The following is a 27,487-nucleotide window of genomic DNA, read 5'->3' on the forward strand; positions in this document are numbered from 1 at the left end:
ATATTCCTTAAGCGTGATAACCTCCACTCCATCTCCACAATCATTACGGTGTGACGCCATCTTGCCCTATCTCCGGCTACAAAGAGCATCGTAGACCGTGGCTCTGCAAGCTTATCTTTGACGTATGTTACTTGATGTATACGAAATTCTGATTCTATGTAACAAATGTCATGCGGTGCATACTAACAACCCTTCGTAGATATCATACATAAGGTAAATGATATTTAGTTAGTACTGTTGATATGAAGTTTATTTGAATAGGTTGTTAATAATGATCAAATTAGTGAATAGACCAGCTGGTCAGACGTATCCTGCAGATCATAAGGTACACGTCTCAACCCTAAAAAGGAAAGGTAGAAGATATGCAAACAAAACCTTTGAGTTTAATCTTCGTCTAGCGAAACTAATAACATGCCATTCTTGACCGTTCCATTTCTCCTACGTACTTCTAGTTCACTGGAGCCGTTGTCTCGCTGAATCCAGAGGTAAACGAATTCTTGCACAATCTGTAGATTTAATGCACCAATGTTATACGCATTTGTACTTGTTCAATCTATGACCATAAATTTGGTCTTCTGTTGTTAATTAAATAGCCTTGAGTCAGGTCTAAAGTTATTCAATGATCAAGGTTTTGTTCAAAAATTCGTCGAACATTCGGACATTCTTGTGCACTATAATAATCTTTATCTATTTAGGATCCCGCAGTATTGGGGCTAGAATCAGTTGTACGATGAGATTATTATTAACATTATAAACTATTCACATTTTCAGATGTTCCGGGTGTTCCCACGGTCAGTTCCTCTTCACATCAAAGACTTCCTTGACTCCGGGCTGGAGGCGCAGTGATGTAGTATCACTTCGAGAGAACTACATCACATTACCGTATGAAATGCCTTAGTTATGGATACTCCGAGGACCAACTGCGCTGAGAGATATACTGGGTTTACATATCAATATTATTCACAATATTTACTGTACAACAATTACTTTAGATTGTAAAAATTCGCTATTAACAATGAATAATGGGTTTATTTTGCTGTTCTACGCGAAAAATTAACTAATGCAAACAGCAAAATCGCCCAGACCCCAGCAAACGTTTGTCTTATACTTTCTACAGTAAATGTTTACTTCGAAACTTCGTGAACTTTTTAATGTTTACTTGCAGGTTTTTAGCCTCGTATGCGTTGTGTTATCCACCATCATCCATAACCACTGGATGTGTGCTTCGACATTTCCACATAGCTCCCATCATTTCAATTATCTTCGTAATTATTGTAAAAAAGCATATGGCGTAGTAATTATGTTTTGTTGTTCATGTTTATCTGCTGATGTCCGTTCAAAATCAAACAAAATTTATTCCATATTCATTGGTGATGGTGATAATTTTGTTTTGCTATTTTTGGGGAAAACTGCAGTAATACCTACCAAATACCTTGTAACTATGCGTAGTGTCGGATTCAGAATAATATCCTTTTATTCATTATTAACCTGAATAAATGTATATCAAGTATAATTGTACAATAATATTGGATGTGTAAGCACAGTCATACATACAATGTAACAAAACACAATCAACAATGGGCACTCACTTATAACACTAAAGAACAGTCCTTGTTATAAGTGTGTTTCTGCCTTTACGGTCGTGCACCTGTACTGTATATTTGCTAAACTGTGATGGTACAATGTGCATCATTAAAACGGAAAATTATAGTACAATTTCTAGTAACTTTTTTCTTGTATAATTTTATTTTGTTTTATTATGTCGACTGTTTTGTAGTAGTAGGCAATAATGTAGAATTCATTCGGACCCAAGTCAGAAATAAAATATTATTTTAACAAAATAAAATTCACAAAACACATTTTTTATAGAATACCTAAATTACCTACATAAAAAGGTTTATTCAATGACCTAACCCCCCCGGTGACGCCGTAGTGGTTCCGCAGGGAGCTATCGGCACCTACTCAGACAGAAAAAAAAATCAATGAAATAAATTAGTAGGTAAATTATGAGTCTAATTCACAAATTTCCGTTTTTTTTTCTGTGAATAATTACTCATTTACCTACCTACTTAAATTTTTTAACGAAATGATGGAATACAGTCTGCAATTTTTTTTTAAATGAGGAATGTTAGGATCTCGGAAACTGTAAATAAACGAATTTTATAAGTATGTATTAGTAACTAGATATAGATATAAGTAGGTAGAATAAATAATTATAATGCTATTAATAATGGTGATAGAGAAAAATAGCATTGTTGATATTGCCATTTAAACCTGTTGGCATAAATATTAAAATTTAACTTAATATACATACAATTGATCAATAATAATTTAATAATCAATTAACATGCGTCTTGGAATTTTAAATGTCAGTTATAATTTTTTACTGAAAACTAGAAATAAAGTGGAAAATATGTTTTTTTTTGAATTTCTAAGCTATTTAATTGTTAAAAAAAACAATAGTGCAATATCAACAATAGTTATTAATTTTGATTATTTTTTTACGTATACATTTATCTTGTGCCTGTATTTTTATACTGACTGTAATATAGATATTATGTATACATTTTGACTATAAATGTTTATTTTCAGATAAAAGTGCCATTTTTTCAAGCGTCAATGTCAATATTTCGATATTTTTTCATTTCAGAAAAATTAGATACTGAAATTTTATATTAAAAAAATAATAGAATATAATTTGCTGAATATTTTTGAAACTGACACTCTATAGCTGATTATAGCCATCTGGCAGCCAATCTGCTCCGCCTCGCCTCGTGTGCTTAAGTTCTTTATTTCGACCTTTGCGGACGTACGCTCAACATAATTAACTCCGTAGCGTCACTTGGTTAGTTCGCCTGCAAGCTGTCACAAGGCAAAGCGGTGCAGGTTAGGTGCCGGATCGCTCTAATGAGCTTTGACCGTTAGACAGAAAACAGTAGGATTTTAATGGTATCGTCTGTACTCAAAACTAACTAATTAAGTACTTCGATGTGATTTTAATATATAAATCTTGTAAAATTTTATATATATTTTTAATGAACCAAGAATAAGTGATATTATTTATATAAGGGTTGTGAAGTGAGAGAAAGTATACAATAAATACCTAATAATTTAATAATGATGGTTTTAATTTAATTAATATTTCATTAATACACTATAGCTTGGCAACTTCGTTCGTAACACTCCCGATGGCCCGCGCGGGCCGGGGGGCGTGTAGCAATGAATGAAAAACTCATGACTGATGCACCTCACTTCCCCGCACGCACGATTTCACACCCGCGCAGTCTTTTCCCCGTCACCCGCGTATCATGGCAGTGTCATCAACTAGTATAAAATCGTGTGAAAATTCGGATGAAAAACAATAAAACACTTTAATTATTTGGCGTCCTATTTATTTAGGATATACATTTCAAGTGATAATTTTTACTATTACAATTATATTCACAAGCCCTATGGACAACTTTCCTTCTACATTTGTTCAATTAAACATCTAATTATGTCACATTCATTTCTAATAATTAGAACTTCGATCCAATTCTTTGATATTCCTAGCGAAGTTTCAAAGCGCGATTAAAATCTTCACACACCCGTCTGATCTCTAACAATAAAATTCTGCGAATTGAGATTTTGTTTTTTTTTTTAAATATCTATTATTCGTCCAAATAGCAGTTGGGAAGCACACATAGCTGGCCTATGATAACCTAGTACAGCATGCACAATTGCAGTGTTTTCATTGCTATTGTCACAACCGTTTACTTCTTGTAAGATAAAGCGTCAAGATTTAAATCAGGCTTTGAACGCTATCTCTTTTGACAATGCAAAAATACCTATATACAAAGTACCTACTCTTAAGGCGAGAATTCACTGGAGGTAGCCAACAAGCGTTGTATTATCGACTATACTCCATTCTTGTCGGGAACAAGATAGTAGGTATCAATCAAGTATGTAATTACTAAATAAAATATGTATAATATTCCTAGAACATAACTATAGTCGTAGGGCCATGAAGAGAAATGAAAAATTGGCGTTAGCTGCAAGGGTACTTGGTACTTAATTTTTTAACTTACACTTAATTGAATACTAATAATAAGTCCACTCAATGAGAGCGTCATGCGAGCGTACTATGGGGCGACAGAGGAGGGAACTAACCTTACTGCGTACCGGTCAAGGATGTTGTCTATGATATTACAGTTCCACATGACGATAATCTGGTTAAAGCCGAAAAGGAAAAAGTATCAAAATACTTGTACCTTGCTCACGAGATTACCGCCATGTGGAATGTTGAGTTAACTATTATAGTTCCGATAGTTGTTTCAGTCAATGGTCTTAGAGCGAAAAGCTTCGACCAACACCTTAAGAAGCTTTCGCTTAACTGTTGGATCAAGAGTCGGATACAAAAGACAGTGATTCTTGAGACGGCGCGTATTGTGAGGAGGTTCCTCACTCTGGAGCCCTGACCACCGGTTGCTTGGGCACTCAAATGTCCCGCAGCGGGAGGGTGAAATTTTTTTTATAATTTTTTAATAATGTTTTGTATTTTATACTTATATTGTTAAAAATTAAAAAAAAAAGAAGTAATAAATAAATGAGAGACATATAGTATCTACTTTACTGAGTAGATACTGTATTCAATTAAGTGAAAGTTAATTGCTATCGCTGCAATACTAGAATGAGCCCCACCGTCACGAGAGGCTTGTATTTATACACTCATTACTTCAACGGTTGGTATATTGACATCGTGTTCGACACTGGCATGACCACGTGATACAGACTGCATCCGGCTGTCAGAATATTGATAACATCCGGTAATAAAACTTAACTTTGTCATGTCAACAGTCTACACGCTGTTGACATGCAGTCCCATATACTACAGAATCAATTCTCATTTTTTAAAAATAGTCATCATAATCATAATTATGTGCATTAAGCATCCATGCTCAAAATGAAAAAAATATGCTGTGCCTACCATCTCCAGTGAGTGCTGGCCTTTAGATTAACAGCTAACATTGGCTATATTTGTGACTAAATTATGGTAAAATTAGCTAATTTAATAATTTAGTTAACAGAATGATAAAAATTCATTAATAAATATAGAACAAAAATTGTTGGAAGAACATGAGATAGCTCAGTGAGTTATGGAGAAAATCTGACAAAATAATCTGCGTTGGCAATTCGTCAACCTTTTGAATTGTCCCCCAAAAATAAAAAAAGATTTTTCCAATTCGACTTAAAAAGTGGCAGATCCGTCTGCGATAATCTACAGATTTTTTTCTTGAAAATATCACAATAATATGAAGACTAAGCCTTTATTAAATTACTTTGTGTATAATCTTTATATTTTGTCTAAAACGTGCTTTATTGAATGTGTATAAAAAATCTAGCTGGAAGTTTAAAATGCTACAGTACTTTATACAGATATATTTTGAATCTACCCACCAAAATCACCATTTTTATTATTAAACATTTTTTCACAAAAGATGCCTTTGTATATCTGGACATGAAAATAACATAAAAATGTAGGTATTTTTCCTCCAGTGTAGGAATTGTTTTAACAATTATTATTTACTTCTTAAAACATCAAAATGATGTCATAAGAAATAATAGAATAATGTTTTGATTCACAAAAAAAAAGTACCTAAGCAATAAATGTTTACACAAGTCTAATTTTATTGAATGTTACTTAGTAGTTACAAAGTTACAAAAAAAAAAAAAAAAACCGAGCAATATAAGTGACAATGTCATCCAAATCCGATGGAAAATTCTCTTTTTCTCTGTAAAACCAAAGCATTCCACAAGAAGTTAGGAAATGCTGGCTATACAACGTGTGAACGCACAGTAGGTAGGTATCTACAGAAGTTGTCACTCGGATTTGTCGGTTTTTCGTGAAGAATAGTTAAATAAATCAATTATTCCACAAGTTCAATTTCTTATTGTATCTACTATTACATAAATATTCATTAGCCAATCAATTGTACCTACTCATTGACCTTTGCATTCCTCAAATAGTGTATTAATTAAATCGCTACATTCCTTTTACGTGATTTATAAAAACGGTGCACATTTCTGGGTTTTGAGAAATACCTACATACAGATTGATAATAAAATATTGAATATTAAAAATTTTAATAAAAAAAATTCAACCGACTTCCAACTCAAAAATTAACCTAAACTAAAAAGCAAAAAATAACATCTTACCTATGTGCTACCTTCTGATCAGTTTGAAGGCGGTGCCAATCCAGTGTCATGTTTTAATTAAAGCTGTTTCTGAAAGAACCACAGAAATTGTGTAATTTAAACGGCTTGAATTAAAACATCACTGGCCTGGCACCGCCTTCAAACTGATCAGAAGGTAGCACATAGGTAAGATGTTATTTTTTGCTTTTTAGTTTAGGTTAATTTTTGAGTTGGAAGTCGGTTGAATTTTTTTTATTAAAATTTTTATTTTTTAATTTTTAGTGTAAGCACACCTACTGAGTGTGAACTGACTGTCCTCCGTCTTCATCACCAGACCCCCTATGCAGTCACAATCCATATGGGTGGAAAGTTCTCATCAATATAAAATTTATCAAGTCCAAACACAAGGTAGCTACTGTGAACCGTCGAGGAGTTCCCTTAACTCTCCTTCATCTTCATCACCAGACCTCTAATACAGTCATAACCTATCCAGGTGGAAAGATCTCATCAATACAAAATTATCAAGTCAAAACACAAGGTAGCTACTGTGAACCGTCGAGGAGTTCCCTTAACTATCCTTCGTTTTCCTCACCAGACCTCTAATACAGTCATAACCTATCCAGGTGGAAAGATCTCATCAATACAAAATTATCAAGTCAAAACACAAGGTAGCTACTGTGAACCGTCGAGGAGTTCCCTTAACTATCCATCGTTTTCCTCACCAGACCCCTAATACAGTCACAACCCATCTAGGTGGAAAGTTCTCATCAATACAAATTTATCAAGTCCAAACACAAGGTAGCTACTGTGAACCGTCGAGGAGTTCTCTTCACTGTCCTTCGTCTTCATCATCAGACCCTTAATACAGTCACAACCCATCTAGGTGGAAAGTTCTCATCAATACAAATTTATCAAGTCCAAACACAAGGTAGCTACTGTGAACCGTCGAGAAGTTCTCTTCACTGTCCTTCGTCTTCATCATCAGACCCTTAATACAGTCACAACCCATCTAGGTGGAAAGTTCTCATCAATACAAATAAATTAAGCCCAAACAAAAGGTACCTGCTGTAAATCGTTGACGAGTTCCATAGTCTGTGTATCGGCTCCATCATCAGACCAACTCCAGACCTTCATAAAATTGTAGTGGTTTAAAATACCTTATGGAAACACTAACAAACGCACTAGCCGTCTCTACGATTTTCAAAAGTTCCCCTCGATTTCTCCAAGATGGCATCATCAGATCCTGACATGAAAAAAATGGGACCACCCTGGAATCAAACCCTTCACGACAAAAAAAGAATTTTCAAAATCGGTCCACAAATGACGGAATTATCGCTGGACATACATAAAAAAAAAAAAAAAAAAAAAACATACATACAGCCGAACGTAGAACCTCCTCCTTTTTGGAAGTCGGTTAAAAATTCAGGTAGATTTTAACTAATCAAACTATATGTAGTGCGTCCAGCAAATAAAAAAAAAATTGGAGGGCATTGCCATAGACATAGTGCAAAAAAGGGAATACTTCGGTTTGATACTTGCAATTTAATTTGTTTTTATAGGTAGTAATGTTTTTATACAATAATGCGATTTTTTTAGTTTTTTTTTAATTTGCCGGGCGTTTTCAGTCTACTTTCAGTAGCCAAGCTCTAGTAGGTAAGCATATTTGTTTTGTAGAAATTTTGTGCTTTTATCTATTAGATAAGTAACAAAAAAATATTGTCCTACTCCTAAATATTGTAATAAAATAAATAATATGACTTACATTTAATTTAATTAAAAATAACTAGAAACAATAATATCATCATCGTATAAAAATCGTATAGATCTTACAGGTATTGTATAAGTATTTGTAATGATTTAATAAAAAAATAAAATTCTAATAACGGTTTAACCGTATATTGCTGGGCAATTAAAAATAAATTAACACAATATTTGGCATTTTGGCTACGTAAGCGGCTTTTTAAAAATTAATTTCATAATCGTACGATATCTTTCTAAATAAAAAAGACAATACTTTCATAGACATTTTACATTATATGACTAAAGGATAACATAACTATGTACTTACAATAAATAGTAAAAATATGCTGGTTACTTATTATTTGTAATCAGTTGAAATAGGAATTATTTCAATAAAGCAAACTCCGATTAAGTATCACATGTAAATATTCTTTTATATAAACCTATTTCATAAATTTCATTTTATTTAATTGGTTAAACAATCACTCACAAACCCTGAACGAAACTACTCAAAATGGCTACCATATTAGGCTGTATAGTTAAAGATCTTTGCCTGTTCCGTTGCAGAGAAATGCGAATAAACGTAATACCATCCTTTTCATGCAGAGCAAGTTGAAAAAGGATGGAACTATTTTTAGACCTGTCAACACTTAATAGCTTAGAATTTGTGTACAATCTAACACCATGGGGCTAATTATATTAAAAAAATAACTTTTCTAACACAATAGAATAGAATTACACACAGTTTGTAGCATGGAAGCGTTAAAATATATCGATGTCTTTCAAATGTTGGTAGTTGCGGTCCCAGTAGCCCCCGTTGTAGAGCCAGTCTTCTTGCTTTGTGTACGGATTCGTGCCTTGACTGAACCATCTGAAACATTCAATAAAATGTTTACTTCAACTCTACAATACCAGACCTAAGCTTCCCTTGGAAAATCGTATTATCTATTCGTAAAAGATAAGGTATTCTTGTCTATTCGTTAGAGGTGGCCAAATAGCAAAATATCAGATCTTTTAAAACTTATTACTATTACGAAATATCATAAACATTTTTTGTTTTAAGAGACAAAAAAAGGTATTTTTTGAGAACAACAAGAGGTATATAGGAGAATGTTTTAAGCCTACGAGCGTAGTCACAGGTCTACTATAGCAAGTTCGTTGATGACACTCCCATGATATGCGGGCGACGGGGGAAAGACTGCGCGGGTGTGAAATCTTGCGTGCGGGGAAGTGAGGTGCATCATTTTCTCTGCCGTATTTGGACCCGGCATCCGCGCTGAATCTATAGAATGCTAAGATTAAAATAGCCTCAATTGCTAAACGGTAAAGAAGCCAGGTTCAACATCGAGCCCTAGCACAGTCTTTTCCACCAACTCGAAGGGATATTGGTTATATCTAAAAGATTTGCAAAAAAATTTATTTAATACTATCTGACGCCGCGCGGTTTCACCCCCGTGGTTCCCGTTTCCGTAGGAATACGAGGATATAGATAATATCTTAGTAAATATAGCCTTTTTCGATAAATGGGCTATCTAACACTGAAAGAATTTTTCAAATCGGACCAGTTTCTGAGCGTGTTCAACCAAACAATCAAACTTTTTAGCTTTATAATATTAGCATAGATGGCAAATTACCGTGGTTGGAAGCCATCCACACTCTTCTTAAACACCTTCCTCGCGCTCCGCTGCTTCTCCTCGAGCCGTGTCTTCTCTGCAGCGGCACCATCAATGTCTCCCTGCTCCAGCAGCCGGATGTCGGGGCGCAGGCGGCTGTCCGTCGGACAGAGCTGCCCTTTCATGTCCCTCTCCATCTCGTTGAGGGACATCGCAAACTCCGTGAACTGGTAATACTGGAAATAATTTTTAATTTGATTGTTGATAAACATTCCACATCGAACTTGGCTTTATTATAGGTAGGTTTAACTTAAAGTCTAAGTCGATTACTTGTGCACTATTGCTGGGTCTCGCGCGTGCTTCCCAAAGTGTGATTGAGTCCGGAATGTCGATGTTGTAGGATTCGTCAGGCTTTGGCACATCTTCGGAGTTTTCGGGTTCGTCGTTCTGAATAGAAAAATATAAAGTTCAAAATTAATTCACGAAAATTTCCTCACGCAAAATAACAGTATTAAGATTTGAAATACAAAAATCATTTTCGTTAATTTATTTAAGTTTTAGCGAAGAAGTGTTTTGGTGTATAAATTAATCTCTGTAAAGCTATTATCCGTTAAAGTAAAGCGATTATCCGTCTACATTTTCCCTTTCTAATAATCTCTGCTACTGTAGTTTCTTGCTTTGAACCTTTTGCGTTACGAGACGAAATCTGCCAGTTCCGTCTACTGTAAGCGATGTATCACATAGAACTTCGTTCCAAAAAGCAAATACCTAATTGTAGGTATATGATTTTGATCGCTTACACCCTGTATAAACATTGAACCTGTCTGACCTTGAGCTTAGCGACTTTCTTGGGAGTGTCAGAATATAACAGCTGTTCTCATATTGGCAAGTAAACTTCAAGTTTTAGATGACTCAACCATCAGGATCATTCTCAACCATAGTAAACTGATATAAGTAACCTATGCCTAGTTATAATAATCATTATTTTCAGTTTCCACTTACATCCTGTATAGACATCGACCGCAAGGCCCCGACCTTGAAACTGTTGAGCTTAGCGAGCACTTTCTTGGGGGTGTGCGAGGGAGTCTGTTGGGGCCCGGCCTCTTCCCCGCGCTCCTTGGCCCACTGGTCGTGAGCGGCCGCGCTGCAGCATTTGATGTACTCCGTCCACTTGCCGTACAGGAAACGAAGCCGTTTCTTGCTGAAATTGTTAGCATAGGCGTATATAGCGGGTTGGCCGGATGGGCCGTGCCTACCCTAGGATTCTGGGCTACCAATATATCAACTAAAATCACGCGAGTCCCTTCGTCAAAAGTTTAAAGAAATAGGCATATTAACAGTAGCCTGTCAGTATATATTTAGCAGTATAGTCTATGTAAGACAAAATATTAATTTGTACAAACGAAAAGGAGATTTAAACCCACGTCTTACTAGACACGGGCATAAATTAGTTATTTCTGCGTATCGTCTCCAAAGAGTTAAAAAATCTTTTGTAAGTTTGGGTGTACTCTTCTATAACAAGATCCCTAAGACTGTGATGGACTTGCGCATGCACAACTTTAAGCAATATGTTAAAAAACATTTACTTGTCGAGGTTACTACACATTGGATCAGCTTCCACCTTCATACAGGAAGTAAAACTATAAGAAATTGTAATTGTTATCAATTGTAAATTATAATACTGTATGACTTTTTCATTTCATAAGAGCAACTGTTGAGTTTCTTGCCGGTATTTTCTCAGCATAACCTGCCTTCCGAACCGGTGGTAGAATCTTTACAAATAGTCAACTGACGTGTCAAAAGTGCTTGTAAATTGAGCCTACTTGAAATAAATGAATTTTGATTTTGATTTTGGAATTCTACTAAGATACTAATAATAGACTTGATGTCTGGGGCCAGGCCCACCCTAGGAAATAATCCTAGATACGCCAATGATTATTAGAACAATTTACGTGTTATTTAGATAGCTGAAGTCTGTCAAATAGAGATTGTTTTTAAAATAAAACTAAGGCGTTTTTTGTTGAAATTTCGGGTACAAAAGAGACGAGAGTGAGAATATTCCAAACCGGTTATTTAGGCACTAAGTCCAGTCAGCGGGGGATTGGATTTTTATAAGAATTTTTAATAGTGTTTTCTATAATTTCATATTCGGCTCACTGTTAAGCACGAGTCTAATCTCAGAATGAGAGGGATTAGGCTAATAGTCCACCATGCTGGCCTAATGTGTATCGGCAGACTTCACACACTTGAGAAATAAGAATTCTCAGGTAAGTATGCACGATTAGATTAGATTAGACGAGATGCTCCTTCTTTATAATTTGAGACACTTGATATTTAATTTCTTAAAATGCACATAACTAAAAAGTTGAAGGTGCATCCCTCGGACCGCGATTAGATCCTACGCCTGTGGCGAACGAACTCTTTCGTTCGCCCACTTTAGGTTGGGCCATCTACATTCACATTCCAGATTCATTTCATATTTAGAATTCCCTCGACCACGCATGCGTGGATATATTGTTTCGCCCATCCATTTACATCTTTACCGTTTCTCCATTTTCACACCGTATCATCACTTTGATAGTCCTTTTATTTTATATCCATGTACAATTGTTATAATAAGTAAAGTGAATAAATATACCAATCAACATCGTCGTCCTTCATAACTATATACTAATATAAAACTTCCATGGCGATACGCCCTCTGAGTCGAAGGTAGAGATCATGACGTTTAAAAAAATTATATAAATTCCAAAAGGTGACTCACTGTTGGTCTACAATAAAACCGTCGACCCTGTGCAAGTCCCTGTTGTTGAAGCCCGCGGGCTTGAAGGCGAGGTTGGCCTTGAGCCCCGCGCCGCCGTGGCAGGTCACCTCCATGGCGCCGTACTGCTCGATCCACAGCTTGCCCACGATCACGTTGTGCACGCAGCAGTTCACGTTGGTCCAGGTGTAAGCTTCCCCCCACCTGAGAACCATAGAACCGAAGAAACATGTTCAGGTGACAACAACCCAGAACGCATTACTCAACTCATAAAAACATCTTCAGATGATGTTAGATTTTTTCCCAACCCAGTCCCTCATGACAACAAATGAATGCTGATGAACTGCAAAACTGAGCAAAAAAGGCTCTCAATATTTTCAAACAAACAAACAAAACTTAATATATGTACCCTAAGAAACAAACAAAACTTAATTTATAACCTTATATTTATTTTAAAGAACAATCTTAATAAAAACAACCTTTCAACGAAAGGAAATCTAATTGGTAAATTTCATCAACAATAAATGAAGATTAGATTTAATCTTGTACTGTTATTTAATCTGGTTTAATTAAGAAGCGAGCGCCAGTAATTATATAAAATTTAATCAACAGAATGTAGACGTTTAATTCTACCTTGGCAATTCCACCGTGACGTGTCCTTTGGGCTGAATCTCGACACTTTTGCCGCAGAACTTCAGCTTGGGATGTACAGACCCGTGGAAGACGAAGTGAGGACTGTCGGCGTGGAAAGCAGAAACTGGCGGATGATGTGAAACCTGAGCAATCAATCACAAAATTAACTTTAGAAAATGTAGATAAGGAAAAGATTATTGTAACGATAATATTGAATATGTGTATCAGTCCCAACGCATGACTGGTGTTTACTTCTCAATTACATAATAAAATACACACACTATTGTTAATACGGAACGCATTTTGGTAACGCTTAGATAGGATTTTACTCTTCTTAACAAATAATTTTCATATAAGGTATCAAAATTGTTTGTTAAACTAAGGTAAACTCCATCAAAAATGTAAGAATATAATAAAAGACCAAGTAAACGTAAATTGCGAGGGTTCACAAAGAAAAGGCAAAAGCTTTGACGCAGAGTTTTGTAATCATCTTGTGTTACTTTTGTGACAACTCGAGCGGTATAATTTATAACGAGGGTTAAAATTGGAAAGTATCATGGAAAAATTAAAAGGTCACCAGGAAAGTTTTCTTTTACATCTTTTAATTTTCTACATATATAATTATCCTAGTCTGATGAAACCTTTTTGAACTCTATTAGATTATAGATACCTACTTTAACAGTTCTTAGCTCTTTTATTAATTCTTTCGTAGGTTCTAATAGCTAAAATACTCGTAGATCATCCTTTAAAGGGTTGACCGCAATTCTAGAGACAACCACTGTTCATTCTACTAAAGTGTTGCTCTAACTTCGTACCTGTTCACAAACAGCTCGAAATTCTGGCCTTTCAAGCTCATAGGTTTCTCCGAGAAGAGGGTTGAATGGCTTCCCCAAACGCTCCCAATTCGAAGCAAGAGCGCTCACTGCGAAGGCTGAAATAAATAAGAAAATAACGGTTTCTGTATCATAGCTAGGTATATTAGTAGAAGAAGGTTTGTTCTGTGGTGACCTGGTACCTAAAACTACAGGAATTACTTGTGTTTCAATAACCTAAAGAAGTTTGATACTTGTTGGTAACAACAGTCGCTGACCTTTTTTAGCTTTATATTATTATGTACCTAGATTTTTGAAATATAGTTAATAATAAACTAATTCATGAATTAGTTAATCCTTGTTTTTATTTTCTTTGAAGATTTACTTAAATGTAGTAATGTAGGCTATTCTGTAACGATATTTTTATAACTTGCAAGTCCGAGTTTCGATTTCACCTCTTACTCTCTACTATAGAATGAGAAAGATAGCGGTAAATTCGAAACTCGCCCTTGCGAGTTAAATCGTTAAAGAATAGCCGTGCTGGTACCTAAAACTAGGTACAGGAATTACTTGTGTTTCAATAACCTAAAGAAGCAATTTTGATACTAGTAGGTAACAACAGCCGCTGACCTTATTTACCTTTATATTATTATGTACCTAGATTTTCGAAATATAGTTAATAATAAACTAATTGATGAATTAGTAAATCCTTGTTTTTATTTTCGTTGAAGATTTACTTAAATGTATAAGTAATGACACGAACCCAACAGTGTCATTGTTATTCAGTAATTACATTCTTATAAAAGTAAAAATCTATCATTATAATAATTATGTATGTAACTTGTAAAGTAAGTAATAATAGCTGTTTTACTACAAAAAATACGGTTTACTGTCACCGGTTTCTTTTGTATTTTATAGATTGTAGGTTTATCATGTACCTACGTGGAGGAAGTCGTAAATAATTGCAATTAAAAATAGTTACATCAGAAAAACAATTCCAGATATTTAAGACATTATTCGGGAGTTAGTCTCTGAAAAAGAAATAAACCAGAAGAAGCTGCAAGTAAAGCTACTCTCGTAGAACAATAAAATTCATTACGACGTTAAAGACAGACTTAAACTCAGCTCTAGGGCACTGTCTTCACTGTCTTCACTGTCTTCACTCTAGGGCACTGTCACAAGTATTTAGTTATCTATAAATTAGTAAAAAGAGTTCTTAACAAAAAAAAAAAAAAGTATACATAATTATATTGCAGGTAATTTTTATTTGTATCATTAATTTTGTTTTTCATCGTTATGTTTAAGTTTTCTGTTTTTTTTTTTTTCTAAATCAATGTGTCTACCTAGTTAGTTTTAATTAGTTCTTAATAATTGTATTTAATAGTTATTTAATAGTTTAATAACGTTAAGTGTTGAACTGTGTGCGTGGCGGCACCTGAACTGGGTCCTAACTGAAAATCAGTGCTGCATACTTTTTTTATTGAAAGTATGCGGCAAAATGCTGAGTTGGGGCCTTTTTCTAGGTTGTGCCACATATTACAGGGCATTCTTTAGTGCTCCACTGTTTGAGTGGACAGTTAAGCCATAATATGTTATAATTTAGATTTTATGTGATATGTGGCATTACTTAAAAATAAAGATCTTTTCTTTCTTCTGTCAAAGTATTAGAGCTATTGTATTTTATCTTCGCAGCTACTTACCCCGGAAGCGTAACTAGTTCACAAAGAGATATTTGCTTGAATATAGCTAAGAGAAAATATATTTCTAAAGTAAGTATTAAGAGATGTCTGAAATAATGAAATTGTTCCACGGAACATTATAGTAGATTTCGTCATAATTAATCCGAATTTGGATAAGTCTGATTTTGAATTAAACAAAATTTAACAAAACCTATAAACATAAAACTGATTTCTTTACGATATAATCCATGATCAGAAAATCAAAACTGAAAAGATTTAAATCGGAAACGGAAGGTAAAAAAAACGAAATATTAGCACAGAAAACATATTAATCGATTGTTCTAATAAAATACAAATAAAAACAATTAGTTATCTTTAATTATAATAAATCTGTAGAGAGGTAAATTCTGACATGAAATATATTTCCAAAATAACTATCAGGGATTTTTAGGCATCAATTAACATCTGATGCTAAAAATGAAATCAGTAAAATTTTCGTCTGTCTGTCAGTATGTTCGTTATAGAAACTAAAACTACTCGGCGGATTTTAACGAAACTTCGTACAATTATTCTTCATACTCCTGGGCAGGTTATAGTATACTTTTCATAACGCTCTGATCAATAGGACCGCAGTGAAGGGAAATGTTGAGAAAACGGGAGAAGTTACTCCATTTCTACTGTAAGGGATGGATTAAAGATGTCTAAGGGCGGACGAAGTCGCAGGCGTCCGCTAGTCTATCTAAAATTTATAGGACGCACGAATACGTCAATTAACCAAAAAATTTTAACTACTGGGTATTACTTTTAACACCATTTTTTCAATGATCGTAATTAATATTTGTGCATAAATGTATTATATAGCCATAAATATGTAAACAGAACGGAACAATGTCTCCGTAAGCCCTAAACCATGTTGTTACATTGTTTTGCGTCTAAGTAACAACGAGCAAAGATGAAAAGAAAATAGCTAAGGGGCGAACTAGAAACGATTGTTCTGGAAGAATGAATTGCATTCCGAGGAGGAAGCTACTTGTTGAAACCGCGCTGTGGCTTCGTTTCTCTAATAATGATCATGTTCACTATTGTACTGTGCTTCTACATACATTAGTAGTTTCTAGTTTAGAAAATAAAATAGGTATGTTATGTTTATACTTAGCTTGTAAATATGTATTCTGTGTTTTAGGTTGCCGAATATCTACAATTACCTATTATTTCACAACACCTAATTAGGTAGGTTTTAATTTAATCTTAGGTCTACAAGTGTACATGTTAGGTAATGAATGAAACTACGCTAGGTACACTGAAGTAATCAGTACTTCAGTGTACAAGTAAATACAGTGCATGGTAAGCTGCTTTGGAACATTAAGGGAGAATGAGACAGCGTGGTTATGAATACAAATACATTTTACAAGTTGTATATAGACGAGTTTCTCAATGTAGTGAAACTGAGCTGGAACTTGGAAGCAAGTAACGTGGTACGACAGTGAGTATAGGCACTTTGAACGACTGTTATGGATCAAAGAACAATAGTGCCATATAAGCAACGCAAGAAGTTACAGAAGGTCTTTGCAAAGAGAGTATTGAGGTCACAGAATATATGACACATTTTAAGTAAGTGCGAAACATTTTGTCCTTTGTTACAGGGCTCGTTCAAGGAAATATTACCGTCGTCCTTTTCTGCCTCTAAGCAGTACCTAGGTATGCTGATAATTACATGCATAGTGGGTAAAACACTTATGCTTCATGTCAGTGCATTGTAGATCACAGCACATTAAAGCGCTTAATTTGTTAAGTTTCCATATGTGACAGTTATACATTTGAGATTAGGTGAGCCATCCACTTTATTCATTTCGGTATAACATTCGCTTCCGACGTTCTGTAATTCGCTTCGTTCATTTTAGTTTAACAAATAATGAACCGAGTCTCGATTAAGAATCCGATTTTATCAATCAATCACGAGTTATTAAAAATATTATACAAATAGGAGGTAACAATAACTTCATGATAAAGAGAATGTTATTATAAATCTAGAAGATATATAATACACAATACAATTAGTACATGAAGGAATGAAAGAAGGCGAAGTATCCGAAGAAAATTAAAGGTAAATTTAAAAAATCCAATACCAAATGAATCCATTAGAAAGAGCTTAATCAGATAGCCTAATGAACCACTTTAAAACAAGGACTTGTTTAATAGTTCAATGTCAAACGAAAATATGCAACACGTTCCGGTGGCTTTGAACAAAACTGTAATTAATTATATAACCCATGTTCAGAGGAAAATGTCACGAAGAGCTTTTCACACGAAATTTCCAAGTCATTCATTATTCCGTTGAACGCTTACAATTGCGTGATCCGTAACTTTAACCTTGTTAATGGCTTTTTGACGCTTTTCCATTAATTTATTTATTTAAATGCCCGCAATTTTACCCAAATAGTTCCTGTTCCCGTAAAAATACGATGATAAAATATAGACTATGCTACCCGCTGAAAGAATAATTAAAATAGTTATACATATAAGCAAAACAAAAAAAAACAGCTTTTAAGAAACCTTCATTATTCCAAGGAATCTAAAAAGTTTACAATGAATCTGTCTTCTACAATGAAGCTAAAGCTTTTTCGTAATTTCTTGTGATTCCTTAAGCAATCTGGATTTTTATCCTAATTTAAAATTTAAATAGGAGGGTAGAAATAAAAATGGCTTAAACATGCGGATCTTAATGAGAGATTTACATTTATGTGACAGTTACTGGGAGGGACTTAGAGGACCCAAGCCATTTGAGAATTCCTTTATATAAATAGGTACCTAACGCCTGTTTGTTGTAGACTCAGGATTCTTGAAAAAGTTATACTCTCGATAAATTGAAAAGCCTTTGTGTTGGGAATTGTATTTACCTGGTATTTATCGATCGCGGTACGCTTTTCGGGTGTAGCATAATATAGGTACGTAATCTTAACTCGGTTAAATTCGGATGATTATATGAAATAGCTTCGTGCTATACTTAAAGTCAAAGAATACACGATATTTATACTTTACGTTGATTGTCTTCATAGTTTTATTTGCTCTTTTTAAATTCAATTAATGCAATGGGATGAATATAAGCCTGTTTATTTGTCCTTAAAATAAGTTTTAAGTTTAATTTTATCAGCAATGCTATTTTTCAGACGATTATGGATCTTTAAATCGTCGAAGACTGCTGACATTTGCTACGACAGTCCATTGGTCAACCTATTTGGATTCTAAATAGATCGATCTGCTTTCGAGTCCTGAAGTACTTGGTTTTACTTTCTTTTAAGATTTTTTTTCAGTATATTCTTATTCTCACTCCGGTGGTGGAATATATCCCTGGTATGGGTCTTATACCCCTGTGCGTCGGAAATCACGATAAGTAGTCGATCCCGGTAATCCTCGTCTTCAAAAAGTCTTATAGGTCGTATTCTATATTTGCTATGTGGTCTAATTTATCTTTTCAGCAGAATTCATTAAAATTTGTTCAGCTGTTAAACGGTGCCAAATTTGCCACTTACTATCTCATAGGCAATGGAAAAAGTGACTGTCTCGCAGACAGTTTTACTTTTCGCCAATATAATATTAGTGTGGATTATTCAATAAACTTACCAGCAATATATTCCATCCGAGCAACTGGGTCCGTTTGCTCCGACGCCATCCTGAGCAGATGAGCGTACTCCAAGTACTCCAGCATCCGCTGCAGGAACGACAGTGGTTCGTTGAACACCACCGGCATGGTGATCTTCGAGAGCTCCTTGCCCACGCAGTTCTTCAGAACCGACCAGAGGGAGAAGTCGCCTCGACTGAACTGGGCCACTGGGAGAGAGGTCCTGGAAAACAAACAGTTATATTAACATGTTTAAAGAATAATGCCTCGTTGTTCCCGTTTATGTGACTTCGGATCCGAGTATCTTTCCGTTACCGAGGGTCTAGCGTTGAAAAATTGAGCTTGTCTTTCTTACAAGCTTTCAGTGCAAATTCCCGGAGCTAGGAAGTTGGTGGTTTTACACCCTGTGCCTCGGAGATTACGGTAGTTGTCAGTCCCGGTCATTAGCATATACATCAGCTGACAAATAGGTCAGCCGCTGGTCACTAATTTGGTCTTTATTAACAACCTATCAAAATAAACATCAAATCAACTGAATAATGTCATGTAAGTACCTATTGTATGATATCCACGAAGGATTGTCAGTAGGTACCGGATGACATTGGTTACAGAGAATCTCAATTTATTCTAAGTCAAGTAACATACGTCAAAGTTAGTGGGTTAGCTTGTCGATCGTTAAATACTAATTGTAACCCTAAACTCGCCGACCCATATTGGAGCATCGTAGTGGGTATAACTTCCCATAATATAGCCTTTAATATAAAGAGAGAGGCTATTTAGTTCCTGAATTACTCATTAAAAACTTTAAAGATCCCCCTTAAACATTTAATGGCTTCAGACCCAATTACTTTCTATACTATAACGCTAACAAAAGTAAATAATCCAAAATTTAATTAATAACTTTAAGAGTTCTCAAGATTTCCAATAATTTTACCTGCTCACTGACCTTTAAAAGCGATTCAAATTATCTTCAATTGTTTTCACTGTTATGTTACAAGTTCTGTGAAGTTTTCTTTCAAGAGAAGTGTAAACATCGTTCGGTGGGAGGGGAGCTGGCCTCAAGGTCGCGTCTCCGATCAATAGTCACCCGCTACAGTACATCTCCCGGGAGATACGGTTTTTCTAGAGTAGTATTTATTGGCTTACGAGATTATTGATGAACTTGCAGGAAATAAAGTGATTGCCTCTTGTAAATTCGTATTGAATCTGAAGGTTTAGCTGGAGAGCTGCTTGACGATGACACTTTTTATTGCTGTTTTGTTTTGATGCTGTGTAAGTTGTCTTGCAGGTATGATTAAATATCAAATCCTAGAGGTAACATTTACATTCGATTCACACATCTTTAAAAAAATATTGTATTCGTAAGCCGTAAACTAGAGTAGCCAATTCTTGGCAAGAAGCGACTAATTTAGAAATTATGGATTCCCAAACGATGAGTGTTACGTTTTTACGGTATATCATAAACTTTTGCCCAGTACTGACCACGCTGGGCATGCGGGTTGGTCAGCGCAGAGCTAGATTACTCGCAACGTGCTGGAATGGTGATCTCGCACTAGAAAGCGCAGTGTAGTCGACTCCCCACCAAGTGGACTGACGACATCAAGCGAGTCGCAGAGATTCGCTGGAAGCAGGCGGCTCAGGATCGTGATGTTTGGAAGTCTTGCAGTGGACTTCCATCGGCTGGTATGATTCTCAGAACTCTAAGACAGTTGTCATACAACTAAATGCGCGCCAGGAGATAACGAGCTTTTGTATACAGCTCTCTCTTTCCTCCTATAATATCGAAAAAGTAGACGAAGTTGTCTCATTATCTCTTGGAAGCATCTTGAGACTACTTGTGTTTCCAACTTTAGAACAATTCTCTGTGGGTTGGTGGAGGGTGATGATCCTTAGCAGATGATAGTTACTTAATTGTTCATGATAATTATCAGGAACGACAGCTTAAAGCGTTCTCTAAAGCAGTAAGGGTGTAAAACCAGCAACATGTGATGTTGCTGGTTGGTTTGCAATAAATTCTTAGCCCGGATACTCATATCCAGCCTTTGGCCTAGAATTTTATTGCAAAGCAGTCAAAGTGTAAAAAAAAGACTTAAATAAGTAAGAACCCAACTACATTATGCTCTGCTACAGTTTTAAACTTGAAGTCACACTTTTGTTAGATAAACCATACATTAAGGCATGATGCTACACAAAAAGTGATGTTAAAAGATCCATTTGTGTTTGTAAAGCTTACATATATAACTTGTCTTTTACAAGTTAGATGTTTTCATGATATTGTATTCTGAAAGAATCTTAGTGTTAAGCTTGTTTGACGAATGATACACGTCACAGCTGTTCGTATTTTCGTAGGAGCCTCCATTAGGTGGCACAAGGTCGCGCGACGGATCAATAGCAGTTTCCGCTCCAAACGGTTCTGATTTATGAACGTCCCCGGGGATGTTTAATGTTTTTCCTAATGCTACCTTTCTACACGTCGTAATTTTTCTAATAAGTAGTCATTTTGTTCTCTTCATCATTATCAACATATTTTAAAAGCCCACTACAAGCCTCCCTCTTTTGAACTCTACTAGCTGACGCCGCGCGGTTTTACCCGCGTGGTTTCCGTTCCCGTAGGAATACGTGGATAATATATAGCTTATAACCTTCCTCGATAAATGGGCTATCTAACACTGACAGAATTTTTCAAATTGGATCAGTAGTTTCTGAGATTAGCACGTTCAACCAAACGAACAAATAAACACACTCTTCAGCTTTATAATATTAGTATACTACAAACGACATGGAATCTAAAGACACGCTTTTCTGCTTAATATTTTTTTATTTAGTCTATCGTATTATGGCTCCATAGCGAGAAACCTTCTCACAATACGCGCCGTTTCAAAAATTCCGGTTTCGCCCTTCCGTAGCTAAATCCTTAAGCTAACAGCCAAACGCAGACTTGAACATTTGGATACTTTATCTAAGACATGGACTGAAACGACTAATTTATCATTATTGAAATCGTATAATAATTCAGTCTTTTGGGTGTACCTAAGACTAGTCGTCATCTGCAGGCTAATTTTGACGTATGCAGGTTGACATATTCTACGAAATTGATATTCTATGAAACAAATGTCATCCGGTGTCTACGCGTGGATATCATACAGTAGGTAGATGTCATTTCTCAATTAATTGATGTTTATAGGTTGATAATAAATTCTAAAATAGTGAATAGGCCAGCTGGTCCTAGTATAGGTCAACAAAAAAACCCACTGATCAAGTACCCCTACTAATTTGGGATTTTTGATCAACATGGACAAAAATCCCAAATTAGATACACTACTTTGTACTGTAACTTTCTAAAAATCAATCTTCGGGTATGTATTAAATATGAGGTACCAACTGGCTCAAGGTCGCGATGTAATGGGATGCCGAAACCGTGCTCACCCCAGGCAGTGTGCCCCAGGGTTGCCAACTTTCCCCAACGCCGTAACCGATCAATAATCTGGTCATAAGTGGTCAAATTAAAAAAAAAATACGAGACTGCCGCGGTAAAGCTATTGTATAGCATTTTTATCAACCTATGCAATTATAATTATTTATTTATTTTATTTATTCAGTATTTTTTTATCTTTGATATTAATTCTAGTTACACTTTTTGAGCGTGGTTACCGATAAGAAAACAAATTTTACTAGACCAAAAACCACGCTGTCTCACCTAGTGTTGTGTCTAAAAGAGATAGAATCAGTTATGAGCAGTTAGCAGCTAGTCTAGTCGCACACACACAAATACCGTGCCCAAGTCTGCCGAACTAAAACGACGTGTCGCCGCGCTAAAAGCCCGCTATAAAAGCTATGCAATAGCTTAACACGTTAAGTGTCAATGGAAGGAGTTTAATTAAGAAAAATACAGAATTATAGACTTAACAGATAGGTATTAAAAACAAAATATAGGTGTGGGAAAACTATTTTTACTTAAAATTGTAGGTAGGTAGGTAGGTGCTCTCGTGTTTAACATTTTTGACTAGTAATTTTCCTGCATTTCTTAGTAAGTAATTCTTCAAACCTTGAACAAGTTAACTTTTAGTTGAACATCACCATCAATTTCGCTTTCACTGTTTCAACTTTCAGACGATTTCTTTCGTCCTGCCAAATATGTTTATGACTATGACGACGCAGTCGTAACGTCGCGTTTACAATTTTAGCGGACAAATCTGGTCAAAAGATAGCGACCCTGATCATCTGACCCCAACAAATCCTTCTAACAGACCGGTCGAAAACCGGACGGTTGGGAACCCTGGCTCACCTCAGTCTGTCTGTCTACTCGCTAAATAAAATATGAATCGCGGGGGAAATGGAAGCTTTTAAAAGTAGACAGGATAAGATAAAGCGGGTACCTACAAGATTAGATTTAACCGCAGATGAGACCTCAATTGCTCAATGGTCAAGCAGATAACCACCAGTAAGTCGTAGATTCAAAAACAGAGTTCAGAAGTTTGTTAAAGTGGTTTCAATAAATTCTGTTTTTGTATACTTAGCAAGTTCTTAAGTTAAGCCCAGGAGCGTAACTACCGCCGTATCAGCCGTATCAATGTTACTATCCTTACCTGTAAAAGTAAAAATTTGTAAAATGTAATCTACAATCTCACTTAATCTGGTGCTCCCCGGGAAAGATCATAAAAAAACTATAGTTTCAAAAGTAAAAAAAAAACAGTTTGTTCCCGGATTAAGCGTAAACCCAAAAGGTGGAAACATCAAACAATAAGTCACTGTCATATTTATTTCAAGCGAGCATGTTTTTTTTGAGACGTCTTTATCCTTTATTTGGGGCCCCCGCAACTAATTTGATAGGGGGCCCCTCCAAGGCACGCTACGCCACTGGTTAAGCCACAGAAATATAGGAACAAGGTGTACCTTCCTAATTAGATTTGAACACAAAAAAAAACACTTGGTGAATAAAGAATTTATAAAGAGCTACCCAATAAGATTTTCATATATTTCTTATCAGATTAAGGTTCGTTTGCTTGCAACAATATAGGAAAAGTCATCAGATGACGACGATCTAAATAAACAACACCATGGTAGATGAAGGGAGTTATTCAGCTATTTTATACTCGTCGACGTATTCGCATAAAACAAGTTTTATTAGTGACGTGACATTTAATTTTAAAAATAAAATGTCACTTACAACGAAGTCGCCAAGGAAATGGGCGATGTCACATCGCTGTAACTTAACAGAATGCAGGGGTAAACATCAGAAAAATAGCGTAATATTGCAATACAATACCAGCGTCGAATATGATAATATGATAGAATATGATAGATATGTTGATAGAATAGGTACAATAGAAGATAAATGATCATCAATCAACATAATAGTGGTATAGGTACTCGTAGTTAGCCCCACCGTATTTTCACGCTCTAATTAGTCTCGTTGTACCTAATGCTGCCACGTAAATATTTAAGTGCTGTAAAACCTAAAGGGATTATTTACGCACGTGAACCTAGGTGGAAATATATTTTTGGTTAGATCGTGATCGTACCGCAGAATACATAATAAACAAGTACCGTACCTACTAGATTTGGCGTACTTTATGGCTTCGACTTAGTGGCAGGTTTATGTTATGATTAATATTTAACGAGTAGTACGTGTTCTAAATATGTCATCACTTAGATTACCGCACTGACTAGTTTAGAGCTTCAACTTGTTTAAATCATTACAGCCTATTGTTCTTAAGAAAGCTCTGCTATATTTATTTACACAGCCCGAGGAGCAACGAGGTTGTATGTAAAGAGTTCAACATTATCATCCTAATAAGACCGCCGATATAGCATGATGCATGGTCAGGTAAAAATTGTATCTATAAGAAGAAAGCCTGGCCTTCTAAAAACCGTTCAAAAAGGCTTATTATCGTATTGATGATTGATTGATGATGGTTCGGAGTTAGAAGATTTATCGTAATTTTAAATTTTAATAAACGCTCATCAGCTTCTCAAGGTTGAAGCATTTCATTTTTAATAAAATATTTATAATAAAGTACAAAATATACCTAAGTACTATTCAAAATTAATAATATAAATCCAGCCTTACCGTTGCGGGGCATTTGGAGTGCCCAAAAAACCAGCGGTCAGGGCTCCAAAGTGATGAATCTCCTCAATAAATATCCTCACAATAATCGACGTCTGAAGAACTCACTGCCTTCTGTATCCCATGAACAAGCGTAAGACAGAAGGTTTTCGCTATGAGACCTTTGACTGAAACGACTATCGGAACTATAACAGTTGAGTCTACATTTCACTTGGCGGTACCTTAATTCGCGAGCAAGATCCAAGGTTATTATTATAATTCAACATAAACAGGTAGAGTAGCTTCCAGCCACCCGCGCTAGGATCAATACTCGGCGGGTCCCGAAGCGATCATTATCGACATCCTTTGTAGACATAATCCTGGCTCGGCCTACCAAGGACATTCGCCCGGCGGCTAGGGACTTGCCTTCATTACAATTTGACAACCAACCTTTATTATTTCTTGTAAGCCAAAGGATGAAAATACATAAATTCATATGTACCTACTATTAAATTAAACTGATAATTTTCTTTTAGTCTTTATAACATAGCTCGTACAGAAAAATACTGCCATGCTTATGTCTGCTGCCACGCAACATTTCTGTTCCGACTAGTAGGAATGGAAACACATTTAGGGGGCTTACCAGTAGCGTAGCGTGCATTGGGCCCTGTATGAAAATTATTTAATGGCCCTTGAAGGGCCCCAATTATTTTTCGCAAAATAAACAAAAATGCTTGCATAAAATAGCTAAATATGACAGTGAATATGTATGGTGTTTTCAACTTTTGGAAGTTTGTTTTTTTTTTATATTTGTCATTTCTTAAATGAAACTCTAAGGCACTTTTTTTAGATTTCTTTTCCGGGAAGCACCGGATTAAGTGAGATTGTGGATTACACTTTACTAATTTTTGCTTTCACACGCAAGGGGTCCGGGGGCCTCGTATCAGTGATACGGCTGATATGGCGGTAGCTACGCCCCTGGGGCTTACAACAACCACAGAAAACATATGTACAAGCACAACCTCTTATTTCCGTAGCGATGCCATAATGTTTCGACATTTTGTACCCTGAGGGCCAGTAACCTTATCGCAGGATTGTTTCATACAGTGATTTTGTACGTCATCGACCATTTCATTCACTCAAGTCGTACCACTTATTAAGGTAACATTTCCAAAGCCTTTAAATACGAGTAGAATGGACAGATTATTTTAACCACGCAATTAAAAAAAATACTTAGCAATCGCTACGTTCTGTGTTAATAACGAACCCCCCATTATACATAACTAGCTGACGGTACGCGGTTTCACCCGCTCCCGTTCCCGTTCCCGTAAGAATAAGGGGATAAAATATAGCCATATAACCTTTATAAAATATAGCCATTAGCCTTCCTCGATAAATGGGCTATCTAACACTCAAAGATTTTTTTCAAATCGGACCAGTAGTTCCTGAGATTAGCGGTTTCAACTAAGGTAGCAAACATACAAACTCTTCAGCTTTATAATATTAGCATAGATTCAGTTTTTGTTTAGTGCATTGAGATTAATATATATAGATTAATCCCAAAATGGTTATAGTTGCGATTACCTCTACGATATAAATCTAAAGCGCTCAGATTATTGCCCGACTGACCTTTAGGTATCAATCTATGCTCTATTATTATTTTATGACACGAACGTTGTACACAATAGTTGAGCAGTAACAATTTTATCGAAGTGTAATAAAAGATTCGTACGCCATACTTTATGATGTATATTATAAAAAAAAGTAAAAAGCTAAAACACTTTCCTATAGATATAAAAAAAATCATTTCATTTTACTATCTATGATTTATGACGACAAAAACAGTGTACATAAATAAATAAGTGTACTTACATATTCCATAACTTATAAAATTAACGATTTTTCACGATAAACCCTTATTTCACCCCTTATATTTTGATTTTCGCAGCATAAAGTATGTTCTGCCCCAAGGTCTTACTTATGACTATATGAAAATTGAAAATTCATCTAAATCAGTTCAGTAGTTTTGCCGTGAAATACTAACCGACAGGCAGACTTACTTTCGCTACTTTCGCTTTTATACAGATAGGTAATATTACAGTTTATATATTAAAGTATAGATAATATAAAGTAACAATCTATGACTCCGTTCTGCTATGCCAATGTTTTTAATCTCAATAGCTCAACCAATGATAATTTTATATACTTAACAGTATTTAATATCATTGAGCTCAACGGTAAAAACGACGGACTATTCGCTGCACTATTGTCGTATCTACTCCCTGTCGACGACGTGCCTCCAATGTTCTAGTATGACCAATATTTCCATTCATCTCAGAGTGGAAATATTGGTCATACTAGAAAAATAATAAAAAGGCTATGGCAAATATTGTTAAAAAAAAATTGAACT

The 27,487-nt window shown here is 35.4% G+C and overlaps 2 protein-coding genes across 4 annotated transcripts in view; one reads left to right on the plus strand and one right to left on the minus strand.

Moving 5' to 3' along the window:
• LOC112055852 (estradiol 17-beta-dehydrogenase 11) overlaps window positions 1-3,118 on the plus strand; it is a 38,382-nt gene extending 35,264 nt beyond the window's left edge. For both annotated transcript variants that reach the window (XM_052882267.1, XM_024096128.2), the window contains one exon: window positions 772-3,118. In XM_052882267.1, the coding sequence (XP_052738227.1) occupies window positions 772-846 (75 nt within the window). In that variant the 3' untranslated portion in view covers window positions 847-3,118. The remainder of the gene's footprint in view (window positions 1-771) is intronic.
• LOC112055854 (oxysterol-binding protein-related protein 1) overlaps window positions 2,663-27,487 on the minus strand; it is a 33,506-nt gene continuing 8,681 nt past the window's right edge. For both annotated transcript variants that reach the window (XM_024096129.2, XM_052882246.1), the window contains 8 exons: window positions 19,034-19,254; window positions 13,737-13,852; window positions 12,922-13,064; window positions 12,292-12,492; window positions 10,530-10,728; window positions 9,858-9,974; window positions 9,549-9,763; window positions 2,663-8,785 (listed from right to left, as the gene is read on the minus strand). In XM_024096129.2, coding sequence (XP_023951897.1) covers window positions 8,677-8,785; window positions 9,549-9,763; window positions 9,858-9,974; window positions 10,530-10,728; window positions 12,292-12,492; window positions 12,922-13,064; window positions 13,737-13,852; window positions 19,034-19,254 — 1,321 coding nt within the window. In that variant the 3' untranslated portion in view covers window positions 2,663-8,676. The remainder of the gene's footprint in view (window positions 8,786-9,548; window positions 9,764-9,857; window positions 9,975-10,529; window positions 10,729-12,291; window positions 12,493-12,921; window positions 13,065-13,736; window positions 13,853-19,033; window positions 19,255-27,487) is intronic.

Source organism: Bicyclus anynana, chromosome 1 (assembly GCF_947172395.1).
Source record: "Bicyclus anynana chromosome 1, ilBicAnyn1.1, whole genome shotgun sequence".
Taxonomy (NCBI): domain Eukaryota; kingdom Metazoa; phylum Arthropoda; class Insecta; order Lepidoptera; family Nymphalidae; genus Bicyclus; species Bicyclus anynana.